Source organism: Meleagris gallopavo, chromosome Z (assembly GCF_905368555.1).
Source record: "Meleagris gallopavo chromosome Z, MGAL_WU_HG_1.1, whole genome shotgun sequence".
NCBI classification, from domain to species: Eukaryota; Metazoa; Chordata; class Aves; order Galliformes; family Phasianidae; genus Meleagris; species Meleagris gallopavo.
In genome coordinates, this window is record NC_139435.1 from 32,055,746 (window position 1) to 32,075,286 (window position 19,541).

General features: G+C 37.5%; 1 protein-coding gene across 4 annotated transcripts in view; it reads right to left on the reverse strand.

Annotated features, from left to right (window-relative positions):
* Positions 1 to 19,541, reverse strand: part of PSIP1 (PC4 and SRSF1 interacting protein 1) — a 35,204-nt gene that overhangs the window by 6,686 nt on the left and 8,977 nt on the right. For all 4 annotated transcript variants that reach the window (XR_014880569.1, XM_085213787.1, XM_019610479.3 and 1 more), the window contains 9 exons: positions 18,383 to 18,499; positions 13,951 to 14,058; positions 13,319 to 13,381; positions 9,771 to 9,894; positions 7,999 to 8,074; positions 7,148 to 7,373; positions 6,392 to 6,510; positions 4,041 to 4,096; positions 2,256 to 2,326 (listed from right to left, as the gene is read on the reverse strand). Coding sequence is in view for 3 of the 4 variants with exons in the window: in XM_085213787.1 (XP_085069913.1) it covers positions 2,256 to 2,326; positions 4,041 to 4,096; positions 6,392 to 6,510; positions 7,148 to 7,373; positions 7,999 to 8,074; positions 9,771 to 9,894; positions 13,319 to 13,381; positions 13,951 to 14,058; positions 18,383 to 18,499 (960 nt within the window). In the remaining variant the exon portion in view is untranslated. The remainder of the gene's footprint in view (positions 1 to 2,255; positions 2,327 to 4,040; positions 4,097 to 6,391; positions 6,511 to 7,147; positions 7,374 to 7,998; positions 8,075 to 9,770; positions 9,895 to 13,318; positions 13,382 to 13,950; positions 14,059 to 18,382; positions 18,500 to 19,541) is intronic.

Genomic DNA, 19,541 nt, shown 5'->3' on the forward strand with positions numbered 1-19,541 from the left:
ATGACACTACGCAGGGCAGTTAGAAATATTCACGTTTTCTTCCAGTCCCCAGAAACTTCCTCCTACACATGAATTTTCAAAGACTAACTGGAGTGGATGCACAATGACATGCAGCATCCCCAGCAATCTTGAGTTTACTCCACATCAAATCCCATTTGATTTCCTTTTCATTTGTTTCTTCTGTCTATTGACCACATTTGTCATGCCTTTTTTTTTTTTTCCAATAGATTCCCTAGCCCACTCAGCAGCAAGCCCACACTGTACAGACTACTTTTTGCTGGTGATGTACACGATGAAGCCTGTGTTTCACTCCACAAATTCTATTCCAGGTAGATTTGGGCTTTCCTAAAAGCCCAGCCACCTATGCTGGGACAGTATCTGCATATTCCCACCCGGTCACTTGTTCCTGTTTTCACTTCCTGTGTATTTGCTTTTTGTGTCTGAGTTTAGTCAGCAGCAACTTTTTCATTCATGCTGCCTTCCTGCCCCATTTACTCATGTTCTTGCTCAGCAAGATGGACCAATTTTAAGGAGGCCAATTCCTGCAAATCAGTTAGATCTCTTGTTCCCCTTTTCTCTCCTGGAAGGGCTCTCAAGGGATTCTTCCAAGCAGGTCCTTTCATAGACCAAAGTCTGCTCGCTCTCTTGAGTCCACAGCTTTGATCCTTTTTGTCATGCTCTCTTTTCCCAGGATCCTGAACTCCACCATCTCATAGTCACTGCAGCCAAGATAGTCCTCAATCTTTGTACCTGATTAGTTCCTTCACTAGGAATCAGGTCTACAAAGATGTCTTCTCAATTCACTGATCCTATGTCAGGTAATTCTCACACTCCAGAAATTATTGGATGGTTACATAAACCATGCGTTGAGCTCCATTAGATGTCAGGGTGGTCTTTCCTCAAGAATCCACTCTGTGCTTCCTCATTTGATGATCTGCAGCAGATTCTTTGTCACTATCATGCTCATTTATCTAGCTGGATAGATATCCAGCTACTGATCTTGACTGTAATTTCTTAGTTGTCTTATCAGTCTCAGCAAAGAGATCCCAAGTCCTACTAGTCTCTCCCAGACATTTCCGGTCTTGTCTCCCTGGCACCTGTCCTTCCACAAAAGCCTCTGTCCACCCATGTGAACATTTCAGTCCCATGAACTATTCCAACAAATTTCTGTGATCCCAACATCACAGACCAACAACTGCAGATATTTAATTCTTAATTCCCCAGTGCATATGCATTAGCCTGCATACACTTCAGAGAGGCACCCAGTCGCTCTAACCATACCAAAAAATGGAGAGCCTTCTTCATAATGTGTTGTTGGCACTCCCTCATTTCTGTTCATGTACTTATAAATCAGCAAAACAGTACTAAAATGACATCACTACCAGGTCACTTCTGTCCGCTTCACCCTCCATTATTTATTCCCATCCTGTTACATCATTTCTTCACTTTTTCTTTCACTGCTGTTTATGGTTTTAATTTTTTTTAACCAGCTTAGCTAGCCGTTGACAGTAATAACTTCCCCGTTATTCAGGTGGATCCTCTTGACTCTTGGATTCCTTGACCTTCATATAGTTCCCATCATCAGAGCAACCAAATCTGTTGCTTACATCAACTCCAGAACTAAGTGCTAATTCACAGAATCAATCCATTCCTTCACAGGCCCCTTCCCCTCATTATGAGGATAGACTACCTCCTGGGTCCCCATGCACTTAACCATCACTCTCAAAGCCACACAGACACGCCTGACACTTTTAAATCTCTCTTGGCTGTAACACTGGTGCCCAACATGGAAAAACAGCAGCCGTTAATACATAACCTTAGAGTCAGACAAGCCTCAGCCATCTGTCAGCAGTGTTCCAAATCTAGAGCTCCCAAGAAGCAGCAAACGACGAGTTAGAAAAGCAGATAATGGTATCCATCCCTTGTACCAAGGAGTCCTCCAACTACAACACTCACTGCCTCCTGGTGCTCCTGCATAGCTCAGGCTGAGCTAGCGCAGACAGCTCACTTGTCAGAACTCTATAAATGTTTCTGGGAGGTACCTTATTATCAAATTTTTTTTTTTTTTTAAACAAAAAAAACTGATTTTACTTGCTGGCTCTATATTTTAAGACCTACAGCAACCCCATTTAAAGAGCGCAGTTCTCTTTCAAAGTGAAAAAGAATCCTTTAATTCTCAGAATAGTAATTAAAAACAAACACGTATGCCAATTAATTGGAATTTTACATGTAAGTTAAAAGATACAGATACTTACAAGATTATCAATTTTCAGGGAGTTTTTAATCTCTGCATGTATCCTCTGAAGCCTAGAATCCATTGATGTTTCTGAAGATTAAAAATAGTATGCATGAATATTTGATAATCTCATCTCGTCAAGCTTGTGTTTGTAGAAACCTTAATACAAATCTGAATATCATGGAGAAGGCAGAAAAATGGACAAGCAGCCCACTTCAGATAACCATGCACACATAACCCCTGTGATATATTTATTTATGGATGTGATTTGAAATAAAGTTTACAGGTTTTTGTTTTTTTTTTTTTTAAATTGGACACAAGTAGCAACCTATGTAGTTTTCACCTTCGCAGTTATGAGTTGAAAATAATTTTCAGTTTCACTTTTGGGATACCATCCTCTGTCAGATTAAAAGTAAGCTTCAGTAAGTATTAACAACTACTAATTCTGAGAACTTCTACTGGCAGGAAATCTGGATATTACTGCATTTGTTTTTTGCAAGTTGAACATATTTGAAAACACAAGTCTAAGCAAATAAAGTGGCCTGTGGCTGCTCAACAGGTTGGAAAGAGAAGCATTCATGTCCAATTTTGTGTGCTGAATGCTTTTTTTTTTTCTTGTTTCTTTTAACCCATATGTAGTGGTACATGTTTTGAAGTACATTGCAGGCAATAAGAATTTAAATCCAGCCAATCTTGGATGAGTTTGGATAACTATTTCCTCCTCCCTGCCAAAAGTGGAACTGCTTGCAGTCCGTGCCCATACAAGGGCTGCCCTGGAAGTAATGCCTCCTATTTTATTATGTTGGCCTACAATGCCAGAGATGGATGTTGGTGTATGGCAGTAGAGGCTGAATGTTCCCAACAATATTCTCTTACATGTTATTGCTGTGTGACAGATGGCAGAAGAGGAGCAGTCTGACAAAGTGGTGTCTGACTTGAAAGTGTGGAGGAAGCAAACATGTATCACTGAGTTCCTCCATGTGGAGAAAATGGCACCCAATGACATCCACTGATGCTTGCTGAACATTTACAGAGACAAACAGTGGATGTGAGCACAGTGAGGTGGTGGCAGTGGTGTGTTTCAGCCACATTCCAGATAGGCATGCAGACTATTGTTCATCACTGGTAAAAAAAATGCATAGCTGATGATGGTGGCCATGTTGAAAAATAGTGTATTTTTGCTGATAGTTTGCTCTATCAAATAGTGTTCTTGCTCTTTCTCCATGGAAATAAATAGGAGGCATTACTTTTGGAGCAACATGTAATACAAGCTGCAGCTAGTCGTTTGAATTGCTCTTAAAAACAGGAGTACTAAAAAAGGAATGTCTTATCCTGATGAAGGTCAGTTTGCAACTGTGGGTTAGTAGGCAAGACCACAGTAATCTGAATCTAAGCCTCTTGCTTAGGAAAAACAAGCCTCTTGCTTAGCAAGCCTCTTGCTCAGTAAAAGGTAATATCTAAATACTCAAAGAAGTCCCAGTTACTGTGTTATAGGAAAAATGGAAATTATTCAACTCAAGGAAGTAGAAGTTCTCGTTCACCAATAGAAGAAATCATCTGAAAAAATATTTTAAATATTGAATAATAGTAAAACAAGAATAGCAGAGAACTATTCTAATGCACTTAAGAAACAACACAGAAGAACATGAATGCACTGTCATACAGATCTGAAGGAGAAAGTCATAGATCAAACCATTTGGACTGAGACCCCAACTTCACCCTTAGCAGTAATTATCTCATCCAAGCAGTCCTTGTCAGAGTTCAAGATGACCCACAATATTCTGTTTAGCTTCTTTAAACTAACCTCTCTTCTTCTCCATCTTCTTAACTTCTGTTTTCTTGCCTTCTTCTTTACTCTGCCTATCAAAAATGTTAAAGTGTTTTTACAATGCTGTAAAAGTCTGCTCTTCAGTCTCTTTTCCCTCCACGTTTTAGATGAGATGCTATGTTCTACAGAGATAGTAACTCAAAACATTAGCATGCAAAAAACGAGCTAAACCCTAAACCCTACTTTTCAAAGACTGAAATAAATGATTTCTATTTTTACTTTGACATTATACTGCTGTTAAATCTCAGTGTTCCCCAAAAGCAGAATACTGAAAGTTTAGAGAAACAAGTAACATTTGTAAACTGCACTGTTTTAGTTGCATGTAAAAAGTTGGGGAAGTGGCACTGAACAAAGCTTATCTATAGAGGAAAAAATACTGAAGACGACAAAAAAAAAAAAAAGAAGAATTACACTACTGTTTAACATTGCTATAGGGAAAGATTACAGTTAATTTATTTTAAGATTACTTAAATTGGTTCAAATGTGACTTTCTTATGTAGTTATTACAGTACATGTTTCCTAAAACTGACCTTTAATGTATCACTGATAATTTAAAATCTCCTTGACAGAAACATTCCTGGCTCTTTCTAATTACCCCTACTAAAACCAAAGTTCTTGTAAGTCCCAGCTTACCTCCATCTCAAAAAGAGGAGACAGGCAAAAATCTTTCAAGCTAGCTGTGTAACTTTTATTTATTCAGAGAAAAGTATTAACCCTGTTTCAATTTAGAATTTCTCAGTCTTGTCTTACTGACAGGTATAAAAGCCTTATTTTATGATCTGTATATTTCAGTATGCCATGAATAAATATCAGCATGCATCCATAAAAATCTTCAAATCTACATCTTGTGTTTCCTTTCATACTCCATCAAGTTGCAGACAACCACTTGAATGTATAAAAGACTATTTTACTTCAACTGGTAGCACAGGCAATGCTTTTTGTACTGTTATAACTTACATAAATACCAATCCAGTAATAACAGACATGAGAAAAAGTACACTAAAATAGATGAGAAAGATAACCAAAGAAGGATAGGTCTATATTCCATATATTAATAGAAAAGCTTAAAACAGCACAAAAGAGGTGCTTCTACTTTTTATCAGTTATTGAGACTTGTGCTTTTAGATACCAGCTACAATTCATTATGCATTCATTAAAATTAAGTACTACTCCCATTTTTCTTAAACTAAGCTTTATATATCCCCCAGAATGTAAAATTTACTTAAAATTAGGGACTTGATTACTATAACCAAATACATGACAGTTGACTACAGAAATCAGTTTATGTTAGATTTAAGCAGTGATATACTAAGAAGAAATGCTGAGAACAATTTACTATCTCTGGAGTTGGAAATGCTTAGGTTTCCTATGGGCAGGTAAAATAACATAGTTTTCCATAGGAGTGACAGAAACAGGAGGAAAAGAAAGGGCATCAAAGGAGGATCAAAAACTCCAAACTAGAATCTTGTTGATGTATGTCAGAAAAAGTAGAACTGTGTAGCTATGAACAAAGTGGACCATTATCCTCTTCCTGCTTCTCAGAGTTTTTACTTTGTTCCCCTTTTCTTCTGCCCTCCCACCAACTGTGGTGATGGGAACATCATCTTTTGAAGTGATAGCTTCTTCACCCATTTGAGAACAGGTCTTGAGAATGAGTGAATTTCTTCCTACTGCCTGCCCCCTCCCCTCGAGTTCATGGCAGGATCTTCTCTTCACTCTTAGGCTTGATTCATTTGTGATAATTTATCTTCTGAACATTGCAGAGTACTCTTAGTATCAGTCAACTGGCTTTGCAGTGCCAGAGCAGAATAATAATTATTTTTTCCCTTGTTTTGTCTGATAGTGTGTGCTCCAGCTGCCAGACAGAGAAGGAAATGTTTTCCAGGAATCCCTACACAATCCACGATGTGACTAAAAAAAATAATCTATGAACATGGATTAACAGATCCTACCACTCTTAATCAAATGTCTTCAAGATAAACATTCAGAGCAGCTATTTTGCTTCCCTTTTCACATGTATAGTCTAAACAGAATGCAGGAGCTGTCATCTGATAGAAGCTCTAACTGACTGGAAAATTAACATCACTTTATTTCTAGGTTCAATTCTTCTCATCTGCCCAGACTTGTACATACTGATTTACAAGGGCTTATCACTCTCTCCACTGAAAATTAAAACAGACCAAAAAACAGGCAGATGGGAAAAAAAAAAAAATACAGAACAAACCAGCATGGTTTTTTTTTTTTTTTTTTTTTAACAGGTATCATTTTCTCTTCCTAGTTTCAAAGTATTCACACAAGCTTAAGACATCCTTTCAACAAATACTCACAGTTCACTTTCTCCCTGTTCCTCTTGCTTACGTTTTCTTTCTGTCCCCTCTTTCTCATGCTGGCCTCTCATGATGTTTCTTCTATGAGTTGACTGAAAGCTTCTTCCCCCTTTTTTCTTCTGTTTTTTGTGTTTTTAGGATTGGAAAGAGAAAAGACCTGTTTAGTTTACTGAAAGGAAGGACTACTAAATCGTTAACTCAAGAGTCATATACACCTGCCTACACTAAACTTGCCTACACACACAGAACTAGTCTACAGCAACTGTTCATGGAACAACCTGACAAGAACTGGCTTTCTGTGCAACTAAGTACGATGCCTTCTAATACCGTCATCTCTGGATTTTATTAGTCCTTCCTCCCTTCTTCCTTCTCCAGTAAGAAGAAATTATCTTGAATACCACAAAAGTGAAGAAACTGAGATGACTAGGATGACGTTAAGGCTTTCAAAAACTTATTTCAAGCCAAGTATTCTCTTAGATGCACCCAAAAAAACAAAAAACAAAAAAACAAACCTCTGCATCACGAAAAAGAAAAATTAAATCCATCTTCAAGAAAAGATTTTATTAAAAAAAATACCCAAGAAGTTCCTGAAGAACCTATCTAACAGAAAGAAGTTCTACAGCTTTTGTTTTGCATCTTTATATCAGCGAACCACAAGCTTCCAATTTTCATAAAGGTCTGGCATTAACATCAAGAACCATCTTCAGTGATACAACTTTCTTTTATAATATATGGATCTGAAAAGCCAAATTATACCTTGTCACCTTCTTCTTCTCCCCCCTCATCTTCAGAATCAGAAGCTGATGCAGAACCCAGTTTTGCAGCATTTTTCCTTTTTGGTTCAGCCTCTTTCTTTCCATCTTTTTTATCATGTTCCTTCTTTGGTTTTTCCTCTTCTTTCTGACCTTCCTCATCCTTCTTCACTTGTTTTTTAGGCTTCTCATCTGGTCCTTTTTTCTTTCCTTTCTCCTCCTCATTAACACTGACAGATGAACAGTATTTAGACATCAGATATCAACAGTGAGTTTAAAAAACAATCACATTGTCTTAATTCAGGAAGGTGTTTTTCTTTTTTTTTAACTACAGAATATTTAAGTTAATTCACTCAGTTCATTTAATGACTTTCCAGAAACACTCAAGCCTTTTTCTAAAATTAGTCCATTACCTGCACAAAACAAAAGAATAAAGTATTAATAATATGGAGGTCTTAATGAAGCAGAAAATGTGTACATAGACCCAAAATCCAAAAGCCAATGGACAAAGTTCTCTACTTGCATTGGCATGCAAGAGCAAGGAATATTTCAAACTGGAAACACTTTAATATTTTAAATTGTATTATTTCAGGCTACATACGCTGAAGTACATTTGATAACCTACTGAAGATTATGCTAATGCTGAACTTTTCCTTCAGTTATGAGAATCACTAGGGGCTTTGTGCAAGTAAAAAGGAAGGTAAAAAAAAAAAGAAATTTAAGCAGCAGACAGGGCTGGAATTCATCATACTGTCAGGAGAGAAGTTTGAATTTAAGAAGTAAGAACTATGAAGTCTTAGCAAGGAACAATGTTGTTAATAGTTAAGAAACTTTATATAAAAACAAATTACTCACAGGTCACTTTCAGAAAGACAAGATGGCTTCACCAACTTGGGTCTCCCTCTCGGTTTTGGAACTTTTACTTCAGAAGCTAGAGTAAGGAAAATGATTTGTTAGTCCACAGCCACTATCTATTCCCTGTCTACGAGGAAAGATTGTCAGAAGCTACTCTCAGAATATTGATATTTTACAAATTTCAAAGGATCCAGATAGTTATTACATGAAATGGCAAGAGTACGAGGCTTTAACCAAAATCTCAGAAAACTTAAGTTATTCCATACATTACTGATTTTTCAATGACAGGTCCAAACTATCAATTCTTCCACTTTCTATGCGATGTGTTTAGGACTTGTATTAGTTACACAACGTGAAACAAATAAGCTGAAGTGGGGAAGACCAGAAATAAGCTAGAAGCAGTCACTTCCTGTCCATATTTACATGCCATCTGTTTACCATCAGTAATTTTAGGTACATCCCAGAGTTCCTCTTAATTTTCTTGCTAGCAAACTACTTTCAAGATGTTCTAACACCATGCCTAAGTATACAGGAAAACTTTGCGGTTCACCACATTTTTATAGCAAGACAAATAGTCTGCCTTCTTGGCACTTATGCCCTTCGGATTCCGTCAAACAAAAACACTTAGTACACTGCTTTTAATTTGCTGAAGTTGTCTGTCCGATCACAGTAAGCATGTGGCTAGGAAATGTTAGTGTCTAAATTCCTGCTGGTGTCAGTCTTGAGGACTATTAAGTAAGAGATGCATGTACCATATCAGCATAAGAAAATGCTTCCTAGTACATCTTGGGATAAGGTAATTTTATACCAGTGTCAAAAGCATCTCTTAAAGATTCCTGCTCTTAAGACAGTAGGGAGTAGAGGCAATATGTTTTAAGACAAAAACAACTGCAAATATTTGAAAAGTACATTTAGTAATATAACGAAATTGTGGACTAGAGCGATACTTAATTTCTTCATAGCTTCCAAGATAAATGCAATTAAGTCAGTTTAACTGTGGCTGTACTTCCTGCAAGCTATTTTTATGCTGTCAGTAGATACAGATGAGTATAAACTATTGTTTCCCAGACTAGACATTCAGGCAATGTATTGCTACAAAAACAGTATTATAGTCAGTTCAAGAATATCTACAGTATCTACAAGCTCAGCACAGAAATTCAAATAAATCAGATCATTGCTACCTTGAAAGAAAAACAAAAAACAATGACAGCAGAATTTTAAGTAAATGTTTCAAATTATAGAGTTTAAAATAAAGTAGCTGAATTTTCATTTCCTTTTACTGTCAATCTATACAGATTGATTTATGTATTTAATTGAACAAGTCTCTCCTGCTCTCTGCTTGCTTTTATTATTCTCTCAGCTCCACCTACAGGCACAGTCTTCCCTCAGTTCTCTTACTCATGCTTTAAGGATGTTCTAACAAAAATTTTAGTATTCTATAGCTTTCTGTAAGTACAGAAACCTTCATAAATCAACAATGCGCAGAGGAATCTTATTGCAGTCTATTTTTATGAGTGTTCTACGAAGAATATCTTTCTGAAGGTGACTCTCCTACCCCAAAACAGTAAGCCTTACTCAGAGTACTAATGCTCACAATTTAAATCCATTTACGTCCTAAATTCGTAAGTTTGAGATATATTTTCTCTTTACAATTAATGGTATCTATACTCTGTATTAGTTTACAGGAAAGATACAGTAAACCCTCTTTAAGGTATAAAATACCTTATATTAAGGTATTTCAGCATGACAAAACATTATTCTTTTATGATTACCTGCTGGTCTTCCTCTTTTAGGGCTTACTTTTGGAGATACAGTCACAGGAGTTGCTGCTGCTGCTGCTACCACTGCTGCTGTTGCCACTACTGCTGTTTCCTCAGCTTCACCTTGTTTTTCAGCCTAGTTTAAAGAATATATTTCCCAAATGAAAAACACAGAGCACCACCTTCTCAACTACTTTCTCGGACAACAGTTTTTAAATGCATTCATTATTACTCTATTGTTTCTAAGTAAAAAAAAAATCCAAATTTTGTAGTAGATTATACTTAATAATCATTTGCTTCATGTTCTCCATTCCATAACTACTTACTATAACTACGTAATGTTTCAGACAGCCCGAACCAGCCCATTTATTGTCAGAAAATGAAGAAAAAAACCCCCAAAATCTCAGTTCAAAAAATGTAAGAATAAATTAAATACTTAAATTGGTAATGACTGTCAAAACCCCGTTTCCCAGTTCTAAGGATGTAAATTCATTTTGCCCTATACATAAATATTACTCTTTTAAATGGTATAATCTCTCAGATATATCACAACATCATGAAAGCAGATGAAGCTTCTCAAGTACCTGCTCTGTAGCTAATTATCTGCAACAGAAAAAATCATAAGCTAAATTGAACTAACCAGAAATTATGAACTTCATCAATACAGTCATCTTAGAGGGGCCTGGTTGTGTAAAAAAAAAAAAAAAGGGGGGGGGAACTTATGACAAAAGAACATCTGAAGGAATGCATAGGCATCTCCTTCAGAAGCATTTTATTCGGCAGATACAAAGAATCTTAATAAAAACTAACAGGAGAAAATACTCTCAAGAATTTAGTGTTCTGGATACAGGTACATCACAGCAGCAACAGAAAAAGTAGCAGCAAATACATGTTTATATTCTTCCTGGATGCAGTCATAATTGGAGATTGTTTTAGAGAACAAACTTAACTCATGACTAAAGTAAATCATATCTGTGTTTATCTCACATAGTTTAAGAAAGAAAAATAACTATTAAGATTTAAAACAAAAAACAGTTCCAAGACAAAGAGAACACCATGTTCCTTTCAAGGAAGATAAAGTACACATTCAAGGCTGCATCACTGCACAGCCAATGTTCTTTTCTAGCCACAAGCCTAAACCACATTCCTCGAAATATTACATTTTTTTGTTTAAGTTCCACAGCAATGCATCCCAACAAAAAGGAATTCAGGCAAAAATGCAAAGAAGCTCAGATCAATGAACAAGGATCTCACACAAACAGAAAGAAGATAGAAACAAGGACAGCTAGCCTGGGAGGAACAGAGACATTATCACAAGAGCCAAGGACCAAGTTAAGAAAGCTGAAGCCCAGACAGAATCTAATCTCACCAAAGATATGAAGAGGGCAATAGAAAGGGTATCTTGAAGAATGTCAATGACAAAGAAGGACTGGGAAAGATTAGGTCCTCTGCTGAAGGAAAAAGGAGACTGGGGTTTCTGGGGAAAATGTAAAGGCCAAGATACTAACTGAATCCCTTTTTTGCCTCTGTCTCCACAAGCAAGATTAACCTTGAGGTATCCAAGGTCCCAGAGGCCAAACTGAAAGACCAGAGCAAGAAAGACAGACATTTTGTGGATGAGGATCGAGTTTGAGAACTCCTGAGCAAACCGGACACTTGCAAATCCAATGGCATTGAAGCTTGTTCTGAGGGAGCTGGTGGATGGAACTGCAAAGCCACTCTTCTATAAGCTTTGCCCAGCTGTGGCAACTGAGGAAAGCAAACACTGCTTTTATCTTCAAAAAAGGGCAAGAAGGAGGTCCCAGGATGGTCAGTCTCAGCATCTTTCCCGAGAAAGTGATTGAACAGCTAAACCCAGGAAATTATTTCCAGATTCACAAAGGACAAGCAAGTCATTAGTAGTTAATAAAGACTATGGGAGGTCAGGCCAAACCAACTCAGTAAGCTCCTATATGCCATCATTAGCTTGATGGCAAAGAGGAGAGTAGTGGATATTGTCCTCCTTCCTAGAATTCCTTAAGGACTGTGACTATGCACCGCATAAAAGAAACTGTCAAAGCATGGGCTGAATGAGCAGACAGTGAGGTGGATTTCTGAAAACTATCTGAATGACTAGGCGCAGAGGATAGTGATCAGCAGTGCAAAGTCTCAGTGCTGGCCTGTAATGATCAGAACATGCCTTCAGTAAATTCACAGACAAGACAAAACTGTGGGGAGGCTATACAGCTCATCCTGAGAGACCTCTACAGGTTGAAGAGATCCAACAAGGAGAGAAGTCCTGCACACAGGGAAGAACAACTTCAGAAACTGGAGTCCCTCAGCTGGAAAGCAGCTCTGCAGATAAGGACCTGCAGGCCCTGGAGAACTCTAAGTTAAATACAACTCAATGAGCCCTTGCAGCTAAGAAAACTAATGGTTAAGAGACAGGAATCCTTCTGTTCTATTTAGTGTTCATGAAGATGCAGCTGTAACACTGTAGTGGGGTGCCCAGAAGTGAATAAGAAACACAAACATACCAGGAACAGTGCATTGGAGAGCTATCAAGACAATCAAGAAACCAGAACTCCTGTGAGAAGAGGCCAAGAGTTGGGACTGTTTGCCTGGAGAACAAAAGGCTCAAAGGTCACCTTATCAAAGCCTGAAGGGAAGGTGCAAAGAGGACAAAAACTTTTCAGTGGTGTCCAGCATTGGGAAAGAAGCAACAGGCACAAAAAGGAACATGTGAGGTTTTGTTACAGGAAGCACTTCCTTGCTGTGCAGGTAACCAAGCACTGGCACAGGTTGCTAGAGAGGCCACAGGGTCTCCACCCTGGAGATCTTCAAGACCCGCCTGGACACGATCTTGGGCAATCTGCTCTGGGTGTCTGTGTTTGAGGAGAGGTAATGGCCTAAGTGGATCCAGAAACCCCTTTCAATGTTAACCACTCTGATCCAGCAATGTCCAGCAGTACATAAATTTTTGGTTAACGTGCCTACCACATATAGCACGCACCAAACACAAATCCGTCAACTCAAGCTGCCAGGCATTACAGAAGAAGGCATCTTGGGCCTGAAATGCCTTATAGTTGATTTTTGTTTATGTCATATTAAACAAAACTAAAAAACATTACAGCCATGATTTGAGTGCATTATGAGAAGTGAAGCACAAGATCTGTTTTGATGTCATCTAAGAGGCTTCTCTCCCATTTACAATTATCAGGTATATGCACACTTACACATATTTTCAACTCCCTGCTGCTCAGACTAGACATTTTCTTGAATGTTACTTCAGATTTACTTTTGCAGGTTTTTTTTTTTTTTCAAATAAGGTCTTCTTTAAAACTTCAAAATTTATGTAATTTAAGTTGCCTTTGTAGAAATACACAAATGTAGATCTTTCATGAAGGAGATGACAGTAATTTATGTGGCAAACACACCAGGCCACAAGTAAATATCTGCATTCATCCCTGCTGTCAGTATTAATGCATCAACTTAAAAAGAACTTAAAAAGGAGTAGTTTCAAATTCAAATTAAACTACTAAAATTAAATTTAAATAAAAAATGATTAAGTATACTGCTACCTTTCTTTTTCTTCCTCTTCTAGCAACTTTGGGAATAGAAGCATCATCTGTTTTCACCACACCCTGTGAGAAATTAAAAACGGTGCTAAGAGTTTAGGAAAAGAATATATCTGATATATTTATAAGTTTTTGGGATCTTTTTCACAAACAAAACCATGTATCTAGTTTGTTTTATTTCTTCCCACAACTGAATCGGGAATATATAATTTACACAAAATGATCATAAAGACACTTCCTGCTTTTGAATATCATTATACGGTAACCAAGATTTCCTACTGAAAAGTTAGAAGTAAGATAGGCTACAACATTACTACATACCTTTATTTAAAACATTGTTTAGCAACTGGTCTCTTTATCTAGTCCTTTAAAAAAAATGCTGCATTTGCAACGGAGTGATGAAAACACTGTTCCCCCAATTTTTAAACTGATCTTAGTAAACTTTAATCTGATTTATCTACCTGATGAAAGCTATTCCTGCTAATTTCAATGAGAGTGAATACACAGTAAGTTTTACATATCAAACTGAGACTGTCACTCTAGCAGTAGCTGTGGCTTCCCAGCACATAAAATTTCTCTATTAACTGATGTAATATTAAAATATTATTTGGTGCACAGTAAAAGCTTTCACATACTTCTTTGCTGTTTTTTTCAGAAGGTACATCATCTTCCTTTGTAGTAGGCATCTCCTTTTCTTCTGCTTCAGTTTCTGCAGGTAAGTTGTTATCCTCTTTAGGGGATAACTGCAAACAGAATCAATACACAGTCAAAAACATATGAAAAAGTAAGAAAATGTTAAATGAGAACATACCAATAATCATCATGCTGTTTTTCACTCTCAGTCTACATACATGCTTTCTTATATACGCGCTGAAACTAATGGCAGGACCACTTTCACATACTGCAGACCACTGTGTCTTCAAGTCCACTTCGTGTCTGTGATAACATAACTATGCTACTTCACTGCATTACTATTAAAAGAGTATTTCTAACTGTTCACACCATTCAAGTGAATTCCAGATATGATTAACTCAGTCACAATGGTGTTTCTTAATAAAATAAATTCAAGATTCACTTAGATCTATCTGCACATACAAACAAGGAAGAATTACAGACCATGTTGAACAAAGTCCAAACTCTACAAAAGAACGACTTCATGTAGTAAACAGATCACATGCAAGGTATTTATCTTATTTCAGACAATTATTAGTGATAAAGTCATCTAACCCAGGCGTTTCACACAGTTTCTTCTATTTGCTTACTTTAAGTAAGAAGAGAACTAGTATTTTAAGATGAGAAGTTAGGTTTGAACACAAAGTTTCTAGTCAATTCCTTGCAGCCTACACTTGTTGGTGTTTCTTTTTTCCTAACTTCATCTTCTTGACTTGCCCCAACTATTGCAAAATTTACTTTAATAGCAGCAACAGCTCTTAAAACTTCAAAATTGAACAGAGCAGCTCAGGCAGTAGACTATCATGCAATACTGATGATTACTTAAAAATATGTAGTATCACTCAGGACTGTTCTGTTTTAGTTTGCTTGTACTTTTTCAGGTTGCAACAATAAGACTATCACTGTACACTAGAACAGTAAGAAATCAAAGTTCTATGATTAAAAACAAGATACACTAATATCAAAAGGAAAAGAGCAAGTTTGCTCATATTTTGCCTTAAATTGATCAAAACCGATTACATGAATCCATCACATCAGGACTTTTCTTAGTGTTTAAAGGGCCGAATCTGGTCTTTCTGTATCAAACTATCAGCTCAGAACAGACAGGAAGCTCTTCTCAGTAAGAACATGACGCATAAAGCCACTGCCATCCCCAGTACCACAAGCTACTTGCTGAATACATTGACAGTGAAGCAAAGCGATGAATCAGTTCAGAACAAGAAAAAGTTTAAGCTTTTCCCTTTGCAGTAGCAAACGTTGGGTAACAAATGCTTTCACCAGCAGTGCATTCACAAGAAAGAGAAAGAGAAGTTCGCTTACTAATATTACCATAAAATTACATAAAGTGTTTCTGAAGTGTAATTACAAGAAATAAATCACATAATTCTTCAAAATTTGCTAGTATTAAACTGCCTCAGTCTTCAGCAGCAAGGGCTTTAGCCACACCACCCACATTGCAGAAAGCAATGCAAGAACTTGGAGAAGGAAGATCTACCTGCTGTAAGTGAAAATCACGTTTCAGAACATCTGAAGAACGTGTGCTACACAAGCCCATGGGGCCCAACAAGATCCACTCATGCATTCTGAGCAAATGGCAGATGAAGTTGCCAAGTTGCTATCCATCATATTTGAAATGTCATGGCAGCCTGGTGAAGTTCCCACTGACTGGAAAAAGGGAAACATAATCCTTCTTTTCAAGAGAAAAAAAGATCCAAGGAACCACATACACATCAGTCTCATTTCTGTGCCTGGCAATATCATTGAGCAGATCCTCCTGAAGGCCCTACCATAGCATAGCAAAAGAAAGATGAGGTGATTGGTGATAACCAACATGGCCTGCACCAATGACATGTCATGCCTCACAAAGCTGGGGGCCTTTTAAGATGGAGTTGCAGTTTCAGTGGAAGAAAAAGAGCAGCAAGTGACATCATTTGCATGCTCTTGTGCAAAGCATTTGACACTGCTCTGCATGACATCCTGGTCATCAAACTGGAGAAAAAAATGCATTTAATGGATGGATTACTGACTGGATAAGGAATTCGCTGGATGGTTGCACTCAAGAGTTGCAGTCAACAGCTCAATGAGCAAGTGGAGACCGATGATGAGTGGTGCTATTTAACATCTTTGTAGGTGACATGGATAGTAGGATTGAGTGCACCCTCAGTGAGTTTGCAGCTAACATCAAGCTGAGTAGTACAGTTGACACGCTACAGGGAAAAGTTGCTTTCCAGAGGGATCTGGACAGGCTTGAGAGGTGGGCCATACCAACCACCCTCATGAAGTTCAACAAGGCCAAGTGCAAGGTCCTGCACCTGGGTCAGAGCAATCCCAAGCAGATACATGTTGGGCAGAGAATGGCTTAAGAGCAGCCCTGAATAGAAGGATTAGGGGGTGTTAGCTGACGACTCAACATGAGCCAGCAATGTGCACTTGCAGCCCAAAAGGCTAACCTTATCCTCAGGTGCATCAAGAGAAGCATTACCAGGAATTTAGGGAGGTGATTCCACCCCTTCATTCTGCTCTCATGAAATCCTACCTGGAGTAGCAAATCCAGTTCTGGGGCACCCAGCACAAGGACATGGAGTTGTTGGAGCAGGTCCAGAGGAGGGCCACAAAGATTATCAGAGGGCTGGAGCACTTCCCATATGAGGACAGGCTGAGAGAGCTGGAGCTCTTCAGCCTGGAGAAGGCTCTGAGAAGACCTTATAGCAGCCTTCCAGTATATGAAGGGGGCCTACATGAAAGCTGAGGAGGAACTTCTTGTAAGGGCCATGTAGTGACAGGATGAGAAATGGTTTAAAAATGGAAGAGGGTAGATTTAGACAAGATATTAGGATGTAATTCTTTGTTGTAAGGGTGATGAGACACTGGAACAGGTTGCCCAAAGAGGTTGTGGATGCCCCCTCCCTGGAAGCATTCAAGGCCAGGCTGGATGGGGCTCAGAACAACCTGGTCAAGCAAGAGTTGTCCCTGCCTGTAGCAGGAGGAACTAGATGATCTTAACAGTCTCTTTTAACACAAACCATTCCAAGAAACTAAGAACTATCAAAGCAACAAGAAGCTGGTAGAAACAAATATATTCAGTCTCAATCCACAAACAATCATAGAATCATAGATAACTCCTGATATTACATATTGGTATAGTAAAAGCATAGTAATATTTTGTTCATTTACTAAACTCAACAGGTCTTTTTCCCTTTCTTGGAAAATAAGCTTAGGGCTCCTAGACACCAGTCCTCCACAAGGGATTTACTACGCATTATTAAGCACATTGGAAAGTTTTCAGTTTCAAATGTGAATCAATACTGAAGGACAGTTGCAAACACCTGCAAAAGAGCTACACTAAAACTTGGCAAATAATCAAAAGGAAAACTTAGAATAAAGCAAGTCTGTACAAAAGAGTTTGACAATTAAAAGCACCCACTGCCCCATAGTGTAGCAATTCTTAGAAGTGAGTTAGAATTATGAGACATCATAAACTTATCAGTTTCACCTGCTTCTCAGTTTTTATCATTTTAGGATTCTGGTCTAAGAAAACTAAGAATATGCAACTTTTCTGTACTACATGTAAAAGACATTGAATTACACAAAATATTCAAGGGCAGAAAGTTAAAAACTATGTGATACGGTTTTATCATGTGTTATTATCATTAAATGCATGGTAAGCTAGGAAGATTCCTCTCGAAATATGGACTATGTACAGCAGCAGTAAGCTAAGACGTTTCAGGTAGAAAGGCATTTTATTTAGTACAAATACAGTATACTTAAGAACACAATCTTGTTTCAGAAGGTTTTAATTTTACAAAGCACCTAAATTAAACCTTGTCTGTATAAACTATTGACATTTCAAAAGACACTTCCTTCATCCGTCAATTGACGCAGCTTATCTTTTCTACCCATTACGTACTATTACCTTCAATATCCATTCACATCACAAGTGTGTAATAATTCAAACTGACTTAAAGTTACTCAGGCAAATACACTGAAAAACCCCTTTAGCCTAGATCGGCTCTAATGCTGTTTTAGGTTTTTAAAAAAGATTAAGTTGCAAAAGAAGGGAGAGTTACACCAGACTATGATATTGAACAGTCTTCAGTGAAAAGAAGGTAAAGTTAAACCTTGGAGATAATTTTGAGTCTCATATGCTTAAGAAATGCTCTATGTACTAAAGTGTATTTCGACTTTGAAATATTGATCAGAACGAAATTAATTTTGAAAAGCATGCAAAATGCCTGCAAGGTATATGAAGGATAAAATGCTAATACGCTGAAGAATAGAAACAAGCAAAGGCAATGCAGCTATGGCAGTGAAGCTATATACTTTAATGAAAATCTAGCAATACAATTTCTACTTGAAAAACTTCTAGTAAAACAAAACACAAATTAAGTAACTTACTTTGGGGATAGACGGCTTTCTCCTTTTGGCTCCTGATTTTTCTTCACTTCCCTCCGCAGCCTCTTGACTGCTTTCTTGAATAGTTTCTTTGATCGATGTGTTAACAGCTGGATGGGACTTCAATAGAGAAATCACAATTGAAATGTAATTGAATTCCTGGACTGCAGAATAAGTACAGTGAGAGGTATTCTATCACTTGTAAGCCACTGAAGAAAACATCACCATAAGGAACATTTAATAAACTCCAGGAATCTATAATTTTTTTCATTTCCCTCACGTTTGAAGTTGTATTATTGCGATAATACTTTCAAGTTCTGATGCAATAAAGATAAAAGTACTGCAAAGAAAGATTTTTCTCATGCATAATTAAGAAAAATTAAGTTTCAGTTGAATTCAACTTCTAAGACTACTGTCAATGAAAGCTCATTTTAAAAGCATTTAATCTAAGTGAAAAAGAGCTACCTGCTCCTGAAAACATCAGCAAAGAAAACATAACAAAGGCTAAAAAATGAAAGTCAAAGACAGAAATAGATGAGGTGAATTCAGAATGACTCTTTTTCATTCCATTACTTTATGAATAGCATTCTCACTCCTAAATATCCTTTGAACAAAGCTGGCAGAACTCTCCTGACTCTTTAATAATTCCTCCTTTGCGGATGTGGTTTTGGACTTCAGCCCAAGCCACAAGCTCCTTTCTACCCGCCACTTCCCTTACTAGCAGTTATAAGCAACATCTGGTATGCATTACTACTGCTTTCAGTACGTTCCAGCTAGCTCTGGCTGTTCAACAAAAAATGCCACTATCAGAAAAACTTATCAAGAAAAAATACACCCAAAAAGAGATTAAAAAAATGTAAGTTCATCTCTCCCTATAAGTAGCTGACAAGTCTGGCACTTTAATATTGTCTTGTATCCAAAATAAAAGTTCAATTTTGCCAATTTGTCCATGTGATTACTTCCCCTCTAAACTTATGTTCTGTGAGGCCTGACACAATTGCCTACTAACGCTCCATTTATAGACTGACAATGGAACTGTCTTCCCTGCTACTGTCCTGCTGTCCTGCAACTGTCCTTCGCTTAACTCTAAGAATGTTTGGGGGTTTCTTGTTTTTTTTTTTTTTTTTTTTAATTTTATTTTATTTTATTTATTTATTTTTAA